This window comes from Sphaerodactylus townsendi, linkage group LG04, assembly GCF_021028975.2.
Source record: "Sphaerodactylus townsendi isolate TG3544 linkage group LG04, MPM_Stown_v2.3, whole genome shotgun sequence".
NCBI classification, from domain to species: Eukaryota; Metazoa; Chordata; class Lepidosauria; order Squamata; family Sphaerodactylidae; genus Sphaerodactylus; species Sphaerodactylus townsendi.
The window spans coordinates 46,546,060-46,569,391 of NC_059428.1; the positions used below are offsets into that span (position 1 = coordinate 46,546,060).

Consider the following 23,332-nt stretch of genomic DNA (forward strand, 5'->3'; position numbering starts at 1 on the left):
CAGGCTTATCTGAATTCCACAGATAAGCCTCCACAGCTCAGGCGGCAGAGCTGGGAATCAAACCTGGTTCCTCCAGATTAGATACACGAGCTCTTAACCTCCTACGCCACTGCTACTCCTATGGAGGCATATAATATCACGTTTGGGAAACTAAAGCTTAGTATTGTCATGGTTGGTTTGAGTATCTGCTTGGTCCCTGCATTCAACTAAGTAGATATTACAAACAAACAAATCCAGATAACATATTTATTTTAATCTTCATACTCTGACGTTTAGCTCTTAACTCCTCAAATAATTTGCACCTTCACAGAATACACATAAGTTTAGATGTTAGCCCAGTTCTGCGGCAGTTCTGGCTGCTTCCTAATTAAAAGGGCAGCACAGCTGAATTACTTGCAGTTGTTGATGTCTCAGTACTCTGTTCTCAGAAGATGGTCTCTGGAATGTAGAATGGGGATTTGTGTGCTTGTTTTCGGAGCAATGGCAGTAATAAAAAAACCCTATAAAAACACTTAAGTAGTTCAGTGACAAAGCATTTTTGACTTTTTCATATTGGGAATCACTGAACTTTGGACTTCAGTGAGATGTGAAAGAGACTTGCACAAGAATTAAGTTAATGATTGGTAGTTTCCTTATCAACACACCTGTGTTGCTATAATTGTATCTGTGGGATTCTCAAATTAGTGAACTTGGTGTAGAAGCAGCCAAACAACACTTCTATCACAATGAGAAAAACCATTATAAATACACAAGATTATGATCCAGGTATGCATGAAAGATCGTAGATCTGAAGTGAACAGACCTACTTTCAGCAGTAAGGTGAGAGGTAATGTTTTCCTTTCCAAGTATCAATATTACGCATATCCTCATGATTATGAAAAGTGTGTACTTTAGTTTTATGAAAGAATAGAAGCAGGGACTTTGGTCATAGCTGATGGTACTTTTTACATGGAAAGTACCCTCTATCATTCAGGCCAAGCAGTCACAAACATCACATAATGTACAGTATCATTTTTGTGTGTGTGAGTTGTGTATCAAGGTGAATGAACTCCATCTAATCATCAAGAAATCTAATTCTCCGTGTGGTCAAAAGTGAGACTATGTAAATCTAGAGACTGGAGCCATGAACAGCCAAACGATCTTTCCATAAACTTGAAAAACACCCCTGATTTGGTGGGAATTAACCCACCTACTAATAATAGAAGCCTGTAGCTTTAAGAAATAAATGTCTTCAGTAGCCATTTCTAGGCAATCACAACAGTAATGCCACCCTTCAAACCTTTGTTTCTGCCAATAAAAGGCAGGGAGGAGAGGCAGGGTCCTTTCCAGGGCTGTTTTGGCCTTTAATAGAGGGTTCATTGGCTCCAGGCCTTGCAGTGACTACTGGGTTACTCACAATCTCCTGACTTGTATGACTCACTGGGGACCGACTTCTTGCTACTCTTCAATGAATATGGAAGTCAATGTGATATAGTGGTTAGAGTTTCAAACTAGGCTCTGGAAGACTTGTTGGAATCACCACTCTACCATGAAAGCTCATGGGGTGACCTTGAGCCAGTCACACAGTCTTAGCATAACTTACTTATTTCTGTCAATTTACTTGCTACATTTTCCTCTGGGTTTATTTTAAGCTGTTCCCATGCAGCTTAGAGACCAGTTTTCTTTTATTGTTTATTACCTGAAAAATTTAAGATATGTGCATGATATGTGTATTGTAGGAGCCAACAATTCTGCAAGCAACTCATTTTTATGAAGCCTTTTGGACTCTTTGTGTGTAAACAGCAGGATATGCAAAACAGTAGATCTGATACATGCTTGTTATCTACAATGATTGACTGCCATATCTCTCTCTTGTCATTCCATTCCGTATGTGCCCATGGTAACTGATTGTGTAACCAATACACATTTACTCAGGTCACCATCACACCTGCACAGACTGTGGGATATAATACTTTGAGCTGGTGACAGAAGTTCCAGGAATCTGGATTTGTGGTACTGATTGTATTCAGCCAAGATACATGCAAGGGTCATCTTAAGCAATTAAGATTATTATAAAGGTTTCTTAACAGTATATGTTAGTATCAAATATGCACAATGCTTCTGAGTTACTAAAACAACATAGTGCATCTCAACTCCTGCAAAGATAGAAATTAAAAAATCAATTCATGTCAATACTTGTGCAGCCTGTTCTGCAAATATATTGGTTCTGAATCAAATGCACATACCTGCAGCACGTAATTGCAGTTGGAATTCAGGCTTATATGCTCTTTGATTTCAACATTTATTTTCTAATTCATGCAGAGACAAGAAGATCAAGAAATTAACTATTCATTCAACTGCACTTTGTATCCCCATTTCCTCATCTATCTAGAAATGCATGCATATATTCCCCAAGCTAGTCACAGTACATAGCTCTGAATATATTAAAATGAACTCATCAATGAGTTTTCTGAATTAACTGTATATTTACAATCATTCATATGCAATTTTATCAGGGCTAAAAACACAAATCCAGCTGTCAGCATCATAAATGACACTCTGAACTTAGTTTTGATACTTCCCAATGAGTTGTAATTCACTGGAGTTCCAAGTCTGAAATTCAAAAAAATTATTTGGAGAAGTTAATCATCTCCTCCAAGATGGACTGTATTCCTCTTGAGGAGGTTAGCAATGACATTTTCGCCAAATAGCTCGATTATGGGCATTTTCAGGGGGAAGGTTGCCAGCACGGATGTCTTTAGAAATGCTGTCCATCCACCATTTCTTTGATCTTCCATGTGGCAGTGGCCTCCAGGGTCAAAGTATAGGGCCGTTTTTGCAACAGAGGTCTCCTCCAAGCACATAATGTGCCAGTACAACCGGAGCCATGTTTCCCTCATTTTCTTTGTAATTTGTGTAATTCCAAGTCTTTGTCATATGACTTCATTTGTAACACAATTGGAAAGAGTCAGGCCAAGCATCCACCAGAGCATCTTCATTTCCATCACATGAAAAGCATGTTTCCGAGTTGTTGGCCAACATTCTGTTCCATATAGGGCCACAGGGCAGATAACTGTGGTGTACGCTTTAGCCTTCAGACATTCAGGTATTCTTTTGTCACACAGGACTCCTGTGGTTTGCCGCCACTTCATCCATGCTGCGTTAACTCTAGATCAAGCATCTGGTAGGGTGAGATGTAGGATCCGAGATATTTAAATTGAGTGGTTTTCTTCAAGCCCCGGTTTTTAATTTGGATTGTTCCATCTGTTTGAGGGCCAAATTCAAGGTATTCTGGGTTTTTTTTTGTAAATTTAGCCGTAATCCATAATCAGCTAATCTATTGTTCCACTCATGTGATTATTGTTGAAGAGCTGTGTGTGATTGGTTAGCAAAAGTCACATCATCTGCATAAAGCAGTGTCTAAGGATGTAGCATTTGTAAATCAGCTGTTACTGTATCCATGCAAAGAATGGAGAAATTAATAATCTAATTTGGATAAGTCATTTAAGATTCTCTTGATGACTGTCAGGTGAGGTTGTACTCTGAAATTATTAATTCAACCATTAATTGGATAATTACTTTTTGTTAAATAAAATATTATTTTTATCTAGCTTGATTTTCTCCTGTTTTAATTTGCATTCATATTTCTTATTTGATACCTTGAATTCCTTGATATACAGTACAATTATCGATGTCAGTTGTTTTTATTCCATCCTAAGAAAGAACTGAGCTTTCATTACTACAAAAAAGGATTGGGTTGCCTCAGGCTAAGTTACTTCTTTAGGCCTACAGAGGGCAGGTTTAGTAAGGTAAGCAAACTGGAAAATCCAGCCCTGCAGAATTTGAGAATGAGACTTTGTGTTTCCTGGTCCTAGACCGACAACGATCTGCTAACATTCAGGGCTGATTTCTTTCAAAGTCTATGTCTTATTTTATAAGAACTCCATTACATTGCCTGATTCATGAAAAGAGCTTCCCAAATGAAAACTTGTTGGCGTTATGTGCTATCAGAAGATACATGACTGGAACTAAAAACACAAAGGAAGTTGGTTTTTCCTGTTTAAACGTCCTGCATTGGAAACTTCTTTGCTGAGAACTAGAAGCAATGAATGGCTACTTTCCAGAACAAGATGTACATGATCTACTTGAGCTACATGATCTAGGGGAAAATACAGAGGAAGAAAGTAGATCACCTGCTATCGAGGAGCCTCTTAATGCTGGAATCCCAAGAACTTCTGAGGTAGGCAACTTTTTAAAAAGGGCATATTAGTGTAACACTAATATTTCATCAGAATAATTTTATAGTCATAAAGTATTTTCACTGGAGGTGCTTAGATTTTTAAAAATTATATTGTAAAGTCTAGTTGGAGAATATTCCTCTTGAAACAGACACTGTGTATACCCTTCAACCCCTTATATATCAGTAGAGTTACCCTGTTGTAATCCATGAATTTAGAAGGTGTAACTCTGCTTTGCGTTAGCTCTGTGTATTTGTGTAATTTTTGTTGTAAACATAACTAGATAAAGAAAATAGCATATCATATTTCAATAAGGAGCTGTATTCTCCTTCAACCCCCCCACCCCCCACCCCCCAAGTTCAGTGTTTGGTGAGCCCTGTTAGATTTACCTCTGAAGGCTCCTATCTCTTTGGTATTTCCCAACTTTGCCTAGTTTCAGTTGGTTCATCAGCTCCGGTCCTTCCTTAAGCAATCTTTCTCGACAATGCCAAAGTTTCAGCTAGTTCAAAATGAAGCAGTAAAAATTACTATTTGGCATAAGTTCGTGGTGGAAAGTGACATCAAGCCACAGCTAACTTATGGTAATTCTTAAAGGGTTTTTCAAGGCATGAGATTATAGTTTGCCATTGCCTGCCTCTTCATAATAACCCTGGACTTCCTTGTTGGTCTGCCACCCAACTACTAACCAATACCAACCCTGTTAGCTTCCAAGATCTAATGAAGTTGGGCTAGCCTGGGCCATCCAAGTGAGGGTTTCCAAACCATGCTGCCTCCTGCTTCTGGGATCCCAGCGATCCTGCCTGCCCTCTGCAGCCGCCATGCAAACGGTGGCACAGGCAACAGAAATGGGTTTCATGAACCTGTGTTGGCTGTGCAAAACCAGCCCCAGTCTTCCCAGTTAATCTTTTAATATCTCTGTGATATTTTGAACATTTTTTCAGGTCCCCCCGCCCCCCCATCTCCCAAGAAATTCTCAGATATATTTGGGATGCTGGATAGACCTGAAAAATATGACATTTTCCTGGGTTTATTTTTAGTTTGTTTTACCAGAAGGCACATCCCATGTATTATTGAAGTAATTGGGTCATTGGCTAGAAAATGCAAAAAGCATTTGGAAATGAAATATGTATCCCACTGAAAAATATACAAATTAGAAGTATCCTGTGTACAAATATGTATCTTAAAGTTTAGAAGTATACCAACCATGAAACCAATATATTTTTTTAGCTCGGTTCTTTTCACTAAAGGAAGAGACTTTATTTTTGGTAAATATTACTTCCTTCTTGTCATGTTGCAATGTGCAAGATTCCAGAGACGTATACATTATCAACTTAGAGATTGTTTGCACATGTATTCCTAACTGAGTAATTACATGTACAAACATGTCTTTTTCCTGTACATCTTGTTCTCCACAATCCAGGAGCCAGGGCTGTGTGCATGGAGCACTGATTTAAAGGTCAAAGCTCTGCTGCTTTTCTTTTGACTGCTTGGGGGGGGGGGGGCACCTGTGGAAGGTACTGGATTTAGTCCAGTCTTCCTTCCCTACCAAGTAGAGACAAGCAGGATTTTAACTTTTTTTAAGGGGCTCCAATTGCACAGCTGTTGTTACTTTACCTGCAGTGTGTTGGATTGAAACTTTCAAAATTTTTGAAGCAGAGTCCATTTCTACATTTGCTGTAATTTTCTGGACTGACATGAAGTAATCCCACACTATTTCCCATTTCCAATAAAAATACAGTTAACACTGAACAAGTTCCTATTGTATTTTTCATATTTTTATTCATAAATGTATGTGGGGCATCCTGAGAGACCTTATAGGGCAGGAATATTGTAACTGCCTGTTGTACTTTTTCCTGTGTTATCTCTGCTTATCATTCTTTCCTATCCATCCCCTGCCTCCATCATTTCCTTCCTACTTATACTTCTCAGGTGCTTTTCCTTCATTGTCTTTCCTTCCTTGCATAATTTCTTCTTTCCCTCTGCAAACCTGGGATTCCTCCAGATAGCTGGATTTGTCCTAGGTTTTGTGATAGGAGGGAACTGTGGGGGCATAGGTGAGGACGTCTTGGGGCAGGGGATCCCAGTTCTGATGGGACGGGGTTAGGGTTAGTCTCTACCTGGGCCAGGGCATTTATGGTGGAATGCTCTTTCTCCAACTGTTAGGGCCCTGTGGGACCTTGGTGAGTTCCACAGGGCCTGCAAAACTGAGCTGTTCCACCGGACCTTTGGGGAGGCTGGCCATGGACTGTCTGCCCCCTCTTGATGCCCCAATCTGGTTATACCATCTTTGGCAATTTGCTGGTCCCCTCCAAGGAGTAGGACTGGATGCTGTCAAATAAATATATATGGGGTATTGTTGCTACTGGTTTTCAAGGGAATTTCAATGGATTTTAATGTATTATTTTATTATGTTTCTTGTTTTTATGCCTTGTTATATACCGGTCAGAGCCCTTCAGAGCAGTATAGCAATTCAAGTTAACAACAACAACAACAACAACAACAACAACAACAACAACAACAATAACAACCTGTGGGACTTTCGAATCCAAACAGATAAAGTGTTGAAACATACTACACCAGACATCACCGTGATCGAGGACAGGAAAATGACCATCATTGATATAGCAGTACCCGGTGACAGCAGGGTCACTGAAAAATAACAAGAGCCCCTGGCCCCGCTAGGTGCCATTCCAAAAACACTAGGGCAGCACTTGAAACATCTTCGAATTGACAAAATTAGCATCTGTCAAATTCAGAAGGTAGCCTTGCTGGGATCTGCACGAATACTACGCCCATACATTACAACTTCCTAGGCCTCGAATTGTAATGAAAGGCCAACAACCAGCTAAATATCTGGAGGCTGTGAAAACTACAATAATAATAAAAGGCCTCTTTATCCCCACTGTACAGAATTTAGATCTGTACTCTAAGCCCAGGTTCAGAATAATCAGTGGATGGATGGTGCATATATAGATGGATAGATATAATTATTGAACAACCAGTTGTATTTAATGGTCATTTCACACATTATGCAAATCCATTTTTTCTATCAAGCCTGATGGAGCTTCCTCTCCCAGGTTACATAGTTCCTCTTCCTTTTCACTTTTGGTCCTGTCTCACCACAATCTGAGAATCACTATTTTAAGGGGTGTATCCTTACTCAGATTATGTGTTTTTGCAGCAATCATATAATTAAATATTTCCATATCCCCTTTTCAATACAGTGCTCTGCCAAAGCATCTTTCCAACTCACCAGACATCTGCCAAAGCTCACCAGACATTCGGGTAAATTCTGATTACTTTAAAAATGCCTGTAGTCTTTGAACGCCCAATCATTATTGATCTGAGAAAATATGCACAACATCATGCTGTCCATTATCTATCTACCAAGAAACTGAACGTCAAAGGTTTATGCAGCTTCTGCCACCTGAAACTAAGTAATTTATTGCATCTGTTATCAAGGAAAAGCATTGTTGATTTAAGAAACTATGTATGTGTTAGAAGTTTTTTTCTTACTAGGTTTAACAAGGATGTTTACCTAAGGTGGAACAGTTAACTGATGCTGCTGGGAATCTAAAGAGCCAGCATGGTGTAATGGTTAAGAATGGCAGACTCTAATCAGAAGAACTGAGCGCCCCCCCCCCCCCGCCTGCCCCATTTCTCTATATGAAGCCTGCTGGGTGACCTTGGGCTAGTCACAGTTCTTACAGAACGCTCTCTACCCCACCAAATTCACAAGGTTCACAAATTCACAAATTAGAAGAATCTTAAGGTCACACAGCAAGGTGTCTCTTGTGGGGAAGTAATTGTAAGTCACTTTTAGGCTCCTTATGGTAGAGAGGCGTGGTATAAAAAACTAAATCTTCTACTCTTCTTCGTCATCTAACATTACTGCTGCTGTTTGTCAGGATCCAGGATTTTACTTATATATATATACATACAGAAAATTCTAGACAAACTAGATAATATAATTTAAATAATCAAAGCAGTTTCATCCCAGGTGGTCTTGCTTCACTGTCTGGAACAGATTCTAGGGTGTGAGTCATGGCCAAAGATTCCAGGACAGCTATTTCTCTTTACTTTGGCATCTCCTTAGATTTTCTGTAGTCTATTGTTCTTCTCGGAAGGGCCATGATTCAGCAACAGAGCATTTTCTTTACATGCAAAAACACAAAGATTCGATTCCCGGCATCTCCAATTAGAAGAATCAGGTAGTAGGTGAAAGTTATCTATTTGAGAACAGAGAGCCACCACCAGGTAGAGGAGACACTGCTGACCTTGATGGACTAGTGATCTGACTCAGTTAGTAGGATGTTCTGGGTTTTCTGAGTTGTATGGCTATGTTCCAGTAGTATTTTCTCCAGACTTTTCACTTGCATTTGTGGCTGGCCATACCTGGAAAACTCACAACATTCTAGTGATTCCGGCCGTGAAAACCTTCAACAATACACTGACTCAGGTTTGCAAACCAAGAATTACAACTGATCTTCAGACTACATAAATCATTTAGTTTAAACATTTATTCCTCATCTCCTGGAGAAAATAGCTGCTTGAAAGTTGAATTTACTTGGTCCCTCTCCTCCCTAAACCCCACTCTCCTCAGACCTCCAGGTATTTTCACACCCAAAGTTGGCAACACTAGGCTCAGTAGAAGGCAGTTTCACATGTTCTTTCTTTGCAATTGGTTTTTAATTTTTTACATTCACCCTCTAGCTTTCCTGTTTATGCCTTCACTGTTAACTATAGGCTGAAAATCTTCAGCTGTATTTTGTTTTGTCCTCATTTACTCCTGTTACATCTCTGCTGTTTCTTGGATTTCCATTTCCTATCTTTAAATGAATCTTTCTAAAACAGAGTTCATGTTTCATTCTCCCCTCCCCCCACTTTGCCTTTTCTCCATTTTTCTCTGCACCCTAGTGTTATTAAGGGAAAGTTGTACCCCATAAAGTAATTCATTACTGTTGCAAATGCTTTGTGGAATGTGGCCCTCTGAATCACCAGTTGGTGATTGCCTATGATTTAAATAGTTAAAGTCGCAATGTTTTATTACTTCCAAGAGAGCCATGTGTTCACTTATTCATTCATACTGTTCTGCTCCACCCAACTACATTACTTACTAATGGTTTTCATTTTTATTATTTGTATGATGATGATTAACAGCCAGCAACCCTGTGCTCTTGTTCGGAGATCGTTTTTTGGAAATGCAAACTGTGGATGGTTATAGCTTCAGTTTTCCTGTGTTTGATCCTTGTGATTATTATAAGTTTAACGTTTTATTCAGGTATGCATCCTACTTCAAATATTAATTTTGTCAACAAAATATCACGGGAAAGGGAGAACTGTCTGTGGAAAGCGCCATCAAGTTGCAGTCAACTTACGATGACCCCAAAATTTGCCATTGCCTGCCTCAGCATAGCACCCTAAAACTTTCTTGGCAGTCTCCCATCCAAATACTAACCAGCACTGATCCTGCTTAGCTTCCAAGAAAGATCAGATTATCCTGGGCTATTCAGCTCAAGGCAAAGGAAAACTTCTCTCTATCATAGCCGAAATCTAGCTAAAGTGAATGTTATAAAATCAACATGACCAGTGTGAGGTAGAAATTAGAGTGTTGGACTAGGACTTATTTATTATTAGTTTTTTACCCCGTTCTTCCCTTCATAGACTCAGGGTGGCTGGGAGACCCGGGTTTGAATCCCTACTGGTAGCATAGAAGTTTGCTGGGTGAACTTGGGCCTTTTACTCACTATCAGTATAACCTATCTCAAAATGGTTGTTGTGATGAAAAATTGAGGAGATGAGAATCTAGTAAGCCACTTTGGGTCCTTGTTGGGAAGAAAGGTAGGGAATAAATGAAATTAGTAGGTAAATAGTAGGTAAATAAATAAAATCCAGTCCAATGAGGAAAAAATAAGAAAAACAGCACCAGTTCCAAGAAAACCTATTTGAAAAGGGAGTTCTCATATACCACCCAAGTGCTGAAGAGATCTCTAAGCCCCCTTCCGCACATGCAGAATAATGCACTTTCAATCCAGTTTCAATGCACTTTGCAGCTGTGTGGAATAGCAAAATCCACTTGCAAACAATTATGAAAGTGGATTGAAAGTGCATTAATCTGCATGTGCAGAAGAGGCCACAGAGAGTAATTCAAAGTTGTAGTTCTAATACTTTTACAAGAAGCTCTAATCTTATTAACATTTAAATATGTTACTTGAACTGTCTCTTTCCCAGATTTAAGTGTTGGTGTAATATTTACTGTCCTGAACTGAGTAACATTGGAAGAGGGAAAAGATTACATAATTTTAGTTTTCAGGGACAAACTTTTAGGGAAATTAAAATTGCCCAAGAGGTCCCTGCGATACTACAAGGACACTGAGGTCAGAATTAGCCAGTAGAAAACTGGTAGATATCAGTTCATCAGTTGCCTTCTTCTGTAGTACCCTCAGCTATGGGCCAAGTGGTATGAGCTGATTAGGGCTGCAACCTCTTGTTGGCGGTCCTGGTTACCTACTGGGTGGTGGTGGGAAGTGGACAAGGAATAGGTGCCATTCTGATGTTACACTATAACTTTCATTGCACACTCAGAATGTCATCATGTCAGGCAACAATGTTTTGGGAAGAATCTTATAGCATCATGTCAATGTGATACTATTCCATACCCTAAACATTCTACTGGTTGCCAAGGCTGGGCTGACAATAGGCCTCCTGAGCAGCAGTCCACCAGAAACCTTCTGTTAGTGAAATAGCTCATCTGCTCTTGAATAGAGCACTCAGAAATTCTTGCATATGGAAGTTGATCTTTGACCATCTGTGCTTTTATGCTTTGGAGTCAGCTGAGATAAATCAGACCTATTTTAAGCTCCCCTTGGAGCATCTGACACCTGGCTTCTGAGTGCACTTTACACTTATGAAAAGCACTTCTGTTGGTAGAAAAAGGGCCTGATTTTAGCCAGTTATCCTTTCCATTTCATCCTCTCTGCTGACTGGTTGTCTGCATGCCAACATGGTTTTAGAGAGGAGGTTGTCTGCATGCCAACATGGTTTTACCACAGACTGCAGAGAGGAGGGCAAGATCAGCTGTTTCACTTCTTTGAGCACCACTAGACTCTGGCAGAATAACATTCATGCTAGCAGGTTTGCTATGAAAAGCCCCAGAAGCCTTATAATGAACTGCCAAAACAAAATGTGCCTGGAAGCCAGTGCAATTTTTGGCAGTTTCCTGGGTGGAGAAAGGTTGGGAGCAGCATCTTGTATTTTGCTGTAAAACCCCAACACTTTTTAAAGTGGAACCACATGTAAACAATGTTTTAGTAGCGACTCTGAAAGGTTAGGATAATAATGGGCACAACTGAAATAGAAACAATAACTTTTGCCACCAATGGGCTATCTCAGTCTTACAAAGGATAGCCTAATCCAGTTTCCAGATTTTGAATCTATATTCTCAGTTGGGAGGAAGAGGCCATCTAAAAGCAGGGAGTATAAATCCTTCCCAAGATACACAGCTTGCTTACCATCATCACCACTGTCGCATCTGTGAGCAGCCTCAGGTAGGCCTTGTGCAAACTGTAATAGCCAGCAGTCCAAATCTGTTGTGGCTGAATGTGATGAAAGACAAAATAAACAAAGACTCAGCTATCATCTTAGTGGTGGAAAGTATAGTCAAGTCACAGCTAACTTGTGGTGATCTCATAGGGTTTTCAACAAAGATGGCAACCTTGGACTTCCTTAGTGATTTCCCATCCATGTACTAACCAGGGCCAATGCTGCTTAATTTCTGGGACCTAATTACATTGGGTTAGCCTGGGCCACTAGGTCAGGATGGCTGTTATTTTCCTATGCTAACAAAGGTGCATCAGTGGCCACAGTGTCATTGATGTGCATTAAGAATGACTTGATGCTGAACCTGTAAAATTATCAATAATAAATGCTTCTTTTAATTTAGTGATTTATACAGATGAAGATGAATACTGGGATCTCAATTCAATAGTAAATGGTAATCATCATAATTTCTCTGGAATTTTAAAGATTCACTGCACTAACCCTGATTGGCTGCTCTCCGAAACAGTATATCAGCTGCTTTCTGAAAATCTTAGTAAAAGGGTAAGTTCATCACTTAAAGAGGATGTGTCTAGAATGTTTACATGTGCATATTTTAAATATTTAGCAAATATCCCTAACCATAGATTGTATAATAGAACAATCTAGAAGAGATACAGGAAATCAACTTCCAACAGGAAGAATTTTCATGGATTCTAATTGAAGTGGATTAAGACCATAATGCTGGTGGGCCCATGCAAATTCCTGATTTGAATTTTCTCCTGTAAAGCAAATTGTCACATAAAAATCCCTATTGAACCTATGTTTTCCCCCATGGGGAAAATACCAGCTTGTGGGAAGGGGGAGAAGGGTGTATCATAATGGCACAGGGAAAGAGTTAACTCCATTTCCCCAGTGTGTGGTCTCAATCCAATTTGGAATTTTCCATTATTTGTTACAAAGGGGTGGGGGAGAGAATGCAGGGAAATATATAACTTTTTATACCTACTCTAGCAAATCAGTAAGCATGTAAGCATGCATTACTATTTCACAATTGTTTTACAAAGCAAATTGGTATGTGTGTTCAAGAGGCTTGCATGGTACTGCGATATCCTGCCAACCACAAGAGAGGTGGTAGGCAAGGAGTGCTGGAGGTGGGAGATATTATGTCATCTGCTCCACATGCAGAAGTTTCCAAGTTGAATCCCCCAGCTTCTCCAGATAAATAGATCAGGTTGTAGGAGATGTGAAAGACCTCTATATGAAACTCTGGAGACCCACTGCCAGTCAGAACAGACAATACTGACCTTGATGAAACAATGATTAGGTAAAAAAATAGCATCATGTATTCCTATAAGCATTTGCTTACGAGTCCCCTGCCACCAAACAAATGATGGCCAGTCTAAAGCATTTCCCAGCAGCCACCCCAGCCCCTATATCAAAGTTGCAGTTAGCCAATCCACCATTTGGACGTGGAATATATATTTCTGCTTTTGTGATGGAAATAACAGTGCCCAAAGATGATAACTGAAATCTTATGTAATAGTTCAGTTAAACGGTAGGAAAGTGAAGCAATAGGATTGGGTGAAAATTCTCCTGTGCTGGCAGCTCAAAATAACTGCCAGCCATTTCCAGAAGTGATGTAACATTGCTGGCATTCCATCAAGGCAATGTGATATCACTTCTGGGTATTGGTTGGGGATGTCATACCCCCAGCGCAGTGCCATTTTTAAACATTTGTCTTATGGATGGCCCTCATCAGGCAACAATATAAAGATGGCAATAATATAAAGAGGGCGCCTGCTGAAGTGGTAGATCTGGCTTCCCTGCTTACACAGAATACTATTACAATACAGTCTTTTCAAACAGAGGTTCAGTAGCAGTAAGGTGACCAATGCTGGGTTGGGAAATTCCTGGAGATATGGGGAGATAGAGACTGGGGATGGTGAAGTTTAGTGAGAGGAAGGACGGAAGCAGGGTATAATGCCATAGAGTTCACCCTCCAAGGCAGCTATTTCCCCCGGGAAAACTGATCTCAGTAGTTTGAAGATCAACTGTAATACCAGATCACCAGGCCCCAACTGAAGATTGTCAAACCTAAGTACTACCTTAAAAACCAATAACATTTATTCCAGTTTTTGTGAGTTAGAACTCTTTTCCACAATTCAGAGCTCGCTTCAATACTTCTTTTGATGAACTTACTGCCAGCTCATGAAAGTGAATGCTGAAATAATGCTGGCCTTCTCGTTTCTCGTTGTAACAAATTAACGTATCTACCATTCTGGATTTAAAGCAAAGAAGAAGAAAGTGAAATTGTGACACAGGATATAACACTGTTACTCTTAGTTGATCATACTTATGTCTTCTCTGAAACACCCCTCCTGGAAGAGGGGTGTGTGTGTGTGTAATTTCTGTTCTGCATGTGTTTTGCTCTCTCTAGTGGTCAATTCCATATTATATCAGTTTATGCCTAGCATATTTCTCTGCAGATTTAAACCTCCAAGAAACAGAAACTTACAAGTGAGAAAATTGACAATGTGGAAAAGCCCCAAGGTCAACAGTAAAACCTTTCATGAAACTCTAGTGTATATAAGGAAGCATTTAATCTCTGCTGATTCAGTTTGAATATCCCAGCCAAAGCAGACAAACACTAGAACCAACCACACAATGTAACAGGTTACTACAGGCCCACTTCTGCAAGTTGGGATGTTAGCAAGTTATCTTAAATAGGGCAAACTTTTGCAATAGTAATAATCATGGTGTGTATTGGATAGCTGTTTTTATATTGTCAGGAGGGAAAAACAATGCCTTCTTTCTTAAGCTTACAGATCTATACAGTAATTCCCCTGCTCTTGGGCGCTATTTTATTTATGCTGAAGTTATTTCCTTCAGGTAAGAAAGTAAAATTATTCTTTATACATTATACTTTATTTGTTTAATTTAGAACACTTGGCTCATGTAAAATATTAAAAGAAAGAGGAAAAGATTTTGGCAGTCATGTAGAGAATATCTGATGTTTAAAGAAGAATGGATGGAAGCAAAATGCATCTGTTCCTATTGTAAAGTAGTTGTCATTGAGAGCAATCCTAAACTGGTCTACTCAGGGACTTACTCTTAGGAAACAGTCTTTAAGGTTGCATTGACTTGTACCTATGAATGGTAGATTCAGCACAGGTCAAATATAATGGGTGTAGGATGTTATATAAACTACTTGGGGAGGGGGACTTTGCACAGGCCCTGTTCCCAAAACAAGTCTGGCCCGTTTTATTCCCCTCGAAAATCACTAAACCAGCAATCCTTTTGTACAATCCTGGGTTGGAGGTGTCCCTACATGAGCACAACAGGCAGGAGACACTTTATCCCCCCCCCCCTCCATCTGTTCACTTTAAATTCCACACTGTCCACTGGCAGGGAGAATCTGCCTGCTGGCCATTTTGTGCAGGTTGCATAGCAAGTTGAGGGCAGATTCTCTGAGTGCCCAACAGTGTACAAAGTCCCCCAAGCACATTTTCTCCCTGTGGCAGTATGACCCATCTCCAGCAATTTGTTCATTATTGCCTGGCTGTTACAGAAAGGTCCCTTTTCATTTTTTTTCTTTTGTGTGTTGTATATGCACAGCTACACAGGTGCAGCTGATTGCATTGTGGGGCAATTGTCATGGCTGTGGGGGTTCCTTTCTGTATGCTTACACAGCTATGCAGGTGTTGCAGGAATTTTTTTAAAAGAGAAGCATCTCTGTGCAAAAGTGCAAAAGCAACCCAGATTGTTTCCATGAGCATCACTACCTGAACAGGTGAAAGGCACACATGTGAATGGGGAAATGGAAAATGGGTTCCTTTATAATGACTGAAACCTGATATACATATGGTGTGCAGAATCCACCAATATTTGGGAAGTAATCAGGAGAGTGCAACACAACCTCTGTGATCTGCTCAGTCTCATCTGTTTAATTTGTGACATCATGTTCTGGGTCTTTTTAAAATTAATCTTTTCAAAATCATTGCAATTAAAGTTGTTTTAGTTGCTCACACATCTCAGCTGTTGAAACATGCTTCTAGTGGGCTATTTGTTTTTTAGAGGTTGCTTCAGTGTGTTAGCAGACATTATCCTGGTACATAGTGTCTGACTAGCAGCAATACATGAAGTTTAAAAAAAGTAGTAGAAAATCAGCCTTTGTTTATAAAATGTTCTTTGCTGCAGAACCATGAATTTATTAAAATATATTTGAGATATGATGTGGGCCATTTCCCAAGAGAGCATTTAGAGAGAAAGAGAATGGTTGTGTCATGTCATAATCTAATCATTCTTATTAAAACAAATGAGGCAAGTCTGTACACAGGTCCCTTTTCGGATCCAGAGATCTGTGAGAGCATAGAACCTCCACATTCAAAGGGAGTGTACTTTTGAATGTGATTTGTTGTAGGAGACCTGCTGTCTTTGTATATAAGTCTCCTGGTTGCATCTAGTTTTCCTATGTGGACCTTTCCACTGCGGAAGAACTGCTTCTGTCAGAGGAAGGTTTCTTTAGGGAAAATAAGGAGTCAAAGTAGTGCAGAGTGGTAGGATCCAAGCCCCTGCCTTGGGTGGTGATGTGGAATAACCAGTGCTGGATCTGTAATGAGGTCAACTGAGGCAGTAGCCCTGGGTAGAAGATTTTGGGAGGCAAGAGCTTCTTTTCTTGATCTCCAGTCTTGACCACAATCTCTTGTGCCTGCAATCCACCCACCCTACTTCCTCTGCCTCACTTTCCTGCTGCTTCCCATCCAGAAGCTGGAGTAAGTAATCCTCATTCCCTCCTCAGTCTTCCAACTATCTTTTAACACAGCATGGCAAGCCATGTGTGCCTGTTACCAAAACAACCAAAATGGTGAACGAACTCTTAGCTGAGCAAGAAATACATAAGAATTCAGGAAGCCCTACAGGACATCCATAGCTTGCTATACTATATTTAAAGAGGTCTGGGTTGGCAAGGGAAAAAGGAGGGAATGCTAAAGTTAACCAATGGGCTTGCACATAACATTACAGAATTACTGAACATGATACTTTTCCTCTCCTGAGGAAGATTTGAATGAAGAAATACATTTGTCATATTCAAACTATATATTTGATGCATTTTTTAAAAAAATGTCTCACACATTTATCTGTAAATATGTGGGAAGGGATCTCTGTAATTTGGCTGCTATGTCTAGTTCTTTCTTTCAGTGATGAAAACAAAACTGCATCCTTTGAGCTGGGGTTCTCAGTCCCAGCTGAATCTGAAGGGTTCATGAAGAGCAGAATGAGTGAGACGTTTGTGAAGAATGTTTTAAGGCAAAATATTTATGATCAGGAAAAAATATATGACATAGATATAACTGACTGTACAGATTTGACACTTGATCCAACCTCTCTTTCAGTTTCATGTAAGTGCCTGATTCAATTAACAGTTAAAATCTTTTTAAAACAACTCTTCAAAATTCTTTTTAAAATAACCTTTTAAAAAGTGTTTTTACTGAAGTATAACAAAGACCTCTCTGTTAAATGTTTTTCATCTCAGTTCTTGGAATATTATGATTCTTTTCTGTTTTATAATAGAACAAAAGTGATTTCATTGATGTTATTTAGTTTATTAAACATTAAAGTAAAAAATATATAAGAATCCTCAAATGATGCAGAAATTGTTAGGTAATCTTGATTTGAGTTTCATGAAGCAAGAACCATCCTCCCCCTACTCGGTGGCAACATGCTTATTGGAAACATACAAAGCACACACATGCCCATGTGTATATTTGACAAAAATGTTTCCAGTTAACAGTAAATTAAATAGTTTAAATAATTCTAATTAATTTGCTTTTTCTCCTTTCCCGACCTTGTTTCTAATGCAGTACATGCTAGCAGTGCAGATGAGTGAGTTATACATGGACTTCAGCACTTCTGATCAGCCTAGGAAGAATCTTCAGCTATGGAGCTCAAAATGTAAAATTCAAAGAAACAGCTCTTCCTGACTGATTTCCAGTATGCATCAGGGCTAGATCTGCATTTATTTTTTAGAGAAAGAGGCAAAAGTACACAATGACACCCTCCGTATATTATATACATTTTTTTTACTTTATATACCAATGTATATAATCACGAACTCTTTTAAATGGTTGAATAAATTATGTTGACCTCTGTGAACTGTTAATAAATAATTACACTTTTCCATTACGTTATCTATAGTGTTTGAATATTCCCTCAACCCCTCTGTACACATAAAAAAACCCAACCCAAAGAGAAAGCTTTTCAGCCTAACCTTTTACTGGACATTTTTAAAAATAATGCACACATAATTTTGACATGGGAAACCCCAACACACCTCATGCTCCTCCACAGCCTGATAAAGTACAGCAAAATGAAAGCTTTATCTGGTAATGATGCTGCTAGAAGCTAAAATGATGAAACTGAAACTACTGTACTTTACTCACAGGAAGAGGCTAAATGAAAAAAAAAATAATGCTAGGAAACATTGAAGACAGTAGGAAAAGAAGAAGAACTACCGTGAGAAGACGCACAGCCCACAGTTTCATGACCTGCATAAGGCTGTTAATGAGAAGATGTTTTGAAGGTAATTGATTCATAAGTCAGAAGTGAATAGATGCAGAGGCGTATGGTGAGGAAGAGCACCTGGAGACAACAACTTCTTCAAGCAACCCCCACTCCACCGCACACCCCACCCCCGTGACCCTTCAGGCGTGGCTCAAGAGTGTGGTTTGGGAGCATGATCACACCCCCGAGCACTGCCCCTGGCCTCCGTGCAGGGAAGCCGGCTTTTGAAAGCCAGTCTGCATGGAGGTGGAATGGTGAGGCTTGGGGGTGGCAGGAGACGCAGGTGGGCACCGCGGCTGCCTGCTGCTGAGCTCCACGCCTGCCTCCCTGCAGGCTGGCTCCTGGGGGCAGGGCTTGGTGGAATGTGGCTGGGACACACACTGTTTGGTCATGTGGGGATGTCTGGCATCCCCCCCACGCGACCTAAAGGCAAGCACCCAGGGACATGGGTGTCTCCATGTCACTAGGGCTATATGCCCCTGAATACATGACACATAGCTCATATGAACAGGCCCTCCATTCTTGCCCCCCCCTCTGCTCTTTTTCCAAAACATAAATCAGGCTCTTTGGGAAAGGTCAAACATATCAGATGAGGGGACAAGTCTACACATGGCCCTTGGTAAAGCCAAGCACAACATACCTCCCAGTTTTAAAACAGCAAGGGTGGACATGAAAATAGTCCATCTTCTTCCCCTAAATGCCCATGGTCTGCCTGGTAAATGTAGTGATGTGACATCACTCCATGGGTCAATAACAGAGGCATATGGGTGTGAAACGGCATTTGGAAACAACTCCTTCAGGTGCTCACCCCCACTCCCATGCCCCCCATCCCTGTGCTTTTCAAAAGCCAGCCTGGGCAGAGGCCATGGGGGCTTTGGGGGTGATGCCATGCCCCCTAAGCCATGTCCCTGAGGGCCCCCACCCTGAGTCCCACCCCCTGGTTTCCATGCAGGAAAGACAGCTTTTGAAAGTGGAGGTGGAGGATGGGCTTGGCGGCAGTGGGCAGCCCAGGTGGGCACTGCCACCACCTGCCGTCAATCCCTGTCCCCATCTCCCTGCAGGCCGGCTCCTGGGGGCAGGGCTTTGTAGCATGCTGCTGGGGCGCACACCATTTGGTCATGGGAGGGGTGTCCGGTGCCTCCCACATGACCAAAAGGTGTGCGCCTGGGGACATGGGTGTCCCCATGTCCCTAGGGCCAATTGCCTCTGGTCAATAATGACCTAGTGCTTTATGTTTTACCATTTTATCTGTGGGCCAAAGTATGCATTTGGGTTTTTACGAAGTTGAATTCAGGTTCCCTTCTGATGTGGAGAATGTCTTTTGAAAATAAAGAAGAGCTCAAACAGGCTCCGAACATCACCACACAGAAAAGGTAGGGTTCCTGCCTCCCCACCCCACTACCGCGCCATTCCTTTGCAAAAGCCAAACAAGCATTTAGAGAAGCAGCAAGGAGTCATCAACAGGGAGCAGGGTGAGAAAAAAGTGTGCTAAGCAGAGCAAGGGAATAAGGGGGTTGAGGCTAGGCGAAGTAGTGCCCCCTGGAAAATCTGCCCGCTTACACCGTAAAGCAAAATTAAATTCATTCTGGAAGTGGTCTTGTGTAGGGGTGAGCCCGCGAACCCGGCAGAACCGTAGAAGGAGCGCCAGGCATGCCGGTGCTGGCTATGGCCTTCCGGGCACACACGCTCCCCCAACCCCCGCTCCCCCATGAGTCACGGGTCATGAACTGCCTGACTCGCGGTCACCAGGTGTCCCATACAAAAGGACAAAAGGGCTCCTGCCCTCAGGTGAAGATTAGACCCAGACACGGATGCTTCCTCCCGGCGATCGTAGCGAAAGCCCGAGCGCCGAGACTCATGCATCACATGATGATCTCCCCGCTCTCCCGATCTCCCGACCTCGCTGCTTCTCCCCGCCTCTGCCCGACCCTCTTTACACGCTCGCTGAAAACCCTCCTAATAAAAGGTGTAGAGGCGGCGAAGACGAGGAGAGTTGCCAGGATCACAGGATCCCGCGACTTCCTGCTTGCTGGGGGTTTCTCTCTCCACCAGATGAAATCCCCGCGTGTGCGCCTTCATTCATTGGGGCCTGCGTGGGTACGGTAATTTCACAAGCTGGACAGTGCCGAAACCCGGGAATCTCTCGGAACCTGGGAAACGGCTTTTCGGTACCGATGCAGTCTCGGGCTGGATCGGCGCAGATCCAGGGACTCCACCCTCGGTAACCGACCATCCAGCTGGATCGGGCGCATCCAGGGATCTGCGTTCTCGGACACTCTCTCGGCCTGATCGAACCACCGGTAAGCATGGGCGCTTGTAAAGCACGGCTTTGACAAGCACGTTAGCGGAGGCTGAAAGCGCCAGCGAAACGCGGCGAGGGTCTCCGTAAAGCAGAGGTTTCGAGCTGGTCAGCGAATTGGTTGAGGAGGATTGATAGGCAATGCCGTCCATGGTACCTGTGAAAGGGGACATTCAATCTTGGTACTGGGAAAACATCGGGCGACTCTGCAACAGAGAGCCTCAAGCGCGCCGACATGTCGCTGCTACTGACGTGGAGACAGTAAGTTAATGTCGCATGCATCAGCCCTAGAGAGGTCCATGGTGTCTTTGCCATGGATCTCCCTCTAGATCTTTCACACCTTCAATTTCAAGCCCGGAATTTTCTCTCTATCCACTAAACAGGATGCCTGTCCTACTCCCCGCTTTCACTTCTGCTTCCTCCTCCTTCTATCTTCGAATCATCTCCCGCTCGTGTTCTTCGCCGCCAGGCAGCCTCCTCCTCTTGCTCCGCCTTCTGCTCCGCTTCCCCCTCCCGTTTCTGAAGCCACCGCACCTCCGTCAATGCCACGTAATGGCGCGAGTTTCAAAACTCTAGCAGAGCGTATTACCCACGATCTGCAGAGGAAGGAAACCCTGACTGAAGACGATGCCGACCTCCTCGCCGTCTGCCCAGCCCACTACACTGACCATGTGGGGGAGGACGGCGCTGTCCAACGGGTCGTTGAGTATCGCCCCATAGGCTATAACGTTCTCACTGAGCTCCGCAAGGCGATACGGGACGTGGGGATCACCAGCCCCTATGTGAGAGGCATGCTGGAAGCCGTCATGCGGAATCACATAATGGTTCCGGAGGACTGGAAAACCACTTTCCACATGCTCTTGAACCCTGCGCAATTTGTTGTTTGGGAAAGCGAATACCGCCAACAATGCATAAGCAGAGGAGCAGCCTCTGGCGGCGCCTATACCGCCGCTCAGCTCTATGGCTGTAGAAGGCTTACGCCCTTCCTGACTAGCGCCAGATCATCTCCTGCCGGAGGAGGCCACCCTTAAGGTTGCCTCTGACTGTGCCTACAAGGTGTTTGTAAGAGTGCCCGCTGCCAGACAGCCAACCCAGAGCTTTTCCAGCGTTCGACCTGTGAAGCCCTCAAGGACCGCCTTGCGGCTGAATTTACCTGAACAGGCTCCAGGAGGCCCTGCAGAGAGCAAGTCAACAACGGCAGCAGCCCAACCACCACGAGCTCTTCATGCGCCTGGCATGCAAAGAGAACGCATACTCTGCTGAGTGCCGCCAGAGGGCGATCCTTGGCGGGCTTAGGGAAAGAACCCCGAGCTGGCTGGACATGCTTAAGGCTTCTGCCAGGATATCGGGTCTTCCTCGGGCCCATCGAGGCCAACCTCCTAGTCAGCAGAACTCTCTCCACCACCCGGGGACAGCCCCAAGATGAGTGCTTCAGCGCTGCGACGGCGGGGACACTTCCAGCAGAGAGATTGTAGGTGCGCCCAGTGGGGGGCTTACAACCCCGACGTGAGGGGGGTTCTCCCCTGGGAGACGAAGGCCCCAGGGAAGCCCCGGACCAAAATGCCCTCCGATGCGGGGAGGGCTTTTCACTGGAGAAGCGAGAGTGCCCGTCGGGGAAAACTCTTACCTCGGGCCTCTCCCCAGCCCAGGGACCAAGGAGAGGAGAATACTAAATCAGCCCCCGGAGAGCCAAGGCCAGATCTCCAAAGCCACCTCCTCCCAGCGGTAGATATCTCCCTCTCCTGCACCCAGCCTGCTTTCCCTCAAGTTTCCCTAATGTAAGGATCACTGCGCTTGTTCCGACTCCAGTACAGCGATCCCATCCCCCAGAGGCCGTCCAGGGTTGATCTTGCCCAAAGCCTCCGCCGCTGGGCAGGGACTGTTTAATGTCGTTCGGGGAGCTCATTGACTCTACACACCAAGGAGCCGTTCACATTCAGGTGTGTGGACAAACATCCACAAGCAGAAGTTGCCCAGTGGAAACCAGCTGCTTTGCGCCACAGCTGATCCTCCTGCCCCACATGCTGCCTGCCGCCCGATTCACATAAAGGCCCAATGCGAGCCCAGATGCGCCATCAGGGCACAGCCCGGCACCACCGTAGCAGCGGTGGGAAACACCCGATGGCAGCTCCGCCCGTAACTGGAGCTCACTCTTAGAGGGGTGGTGTCCATTCAAGGGACTTGTGGACACCTGGCGCCCGGGCGTAACCATCATCAGAGCAGCCCGAGGTGGCCTGATCCAGTGGGCCGACAGAGAGCTTGCCCACAAGCATCTGGGGCGTGGGGGGGAAGCAGACCGGGCAGACCGGAGCACCCGCCCGCTCACAGTCCCCAGTCCAGGGCTTGAGCGACCGCGCACAGTCCGCCCCATCGCTTTGTACATCCATGTTAACTTGCGGGGAGGGATCTCATGAGTCAAGTAAAGACAACTCCTAGTTTGGGATGGGTCAATGCACCCCCGCCATGGCCGCTACCCAGAAGAAGAACAGATAGCCGCTGGCCACGTTGAGATCCCCACCCCCCAACTTTGCCTGTGTTCCCTGCCTCCACCCCAGACCCCCCGCTCTGGAACACCCTCCTTCGGATCTCTCACTTCGTTCTGATTTTTTCGACCAGCAAAGGCGTGGAGGGCCAATTGGCTGACTGGCCCTCCCTGGATTGTAAAATCTGGGCCCGTCCTGGTAACCGCCAGCACTGCCAGGACAGGCCCCAGGAT

The 23,332-nt window shown here is 43.3% G+C and overlaps 2 protein-coding genes across 3 annotated transcripts in view; both read left to right on the forward strand.

Moving 5' to 3' along the window:
- Positions 1–3,841: 3,841 nt before the first annotated feature.
- Positions 3,842–17,939, forward strand: LG04H3orf52 (linkage group 04 C3orf52 homolog). Of its 2 annotated transcripts, XM_048494440.1 has the most exons (7): positions 3,842–4,219; positions 7,442–7,502; positions 9,378–9,498; positions 12,160–12,317; positions 14,575–14,645; positions 16,956–17,155; positions 17,618–17,939. In XM_048494440.1, exons 1-7 carry the CDS (start codon positions 4,194–4,196, stop codon positions 17,641–17,643), a joined length of 663 nt encoding a protein of 220 aa, XP_048350397.1. In that variant the 5' UTR covers positions 3,842–4,193; the 3' UTR covers positions 17,644–17,939. The 2 variants fall into 2 exon arrangements, with proteins under 2 accessions (XP_048350397.1, XP_048350396.1); XM_048494439.1 differs by lacking the exon at positions 7,442–7,502.
- Positions 17,940–20,766: 2,827 nt separating this feature from the next.
- The window catches only part of CD200 (CD200 molecule), a 51,226-nt gene continuing 48,660 nt past the window's right edge, over positions 20,767–23,332 (forward strand). The window contains exon 1 of the mRNA XM_048494052.1: positions 20,767–20,877. Coding sequence (XP_048350009.1) covers positions 20,767–20,877 — 111 coding nt within the window. The remainder of the gene's footprint in view (positions 20,878–23,332) is intronic.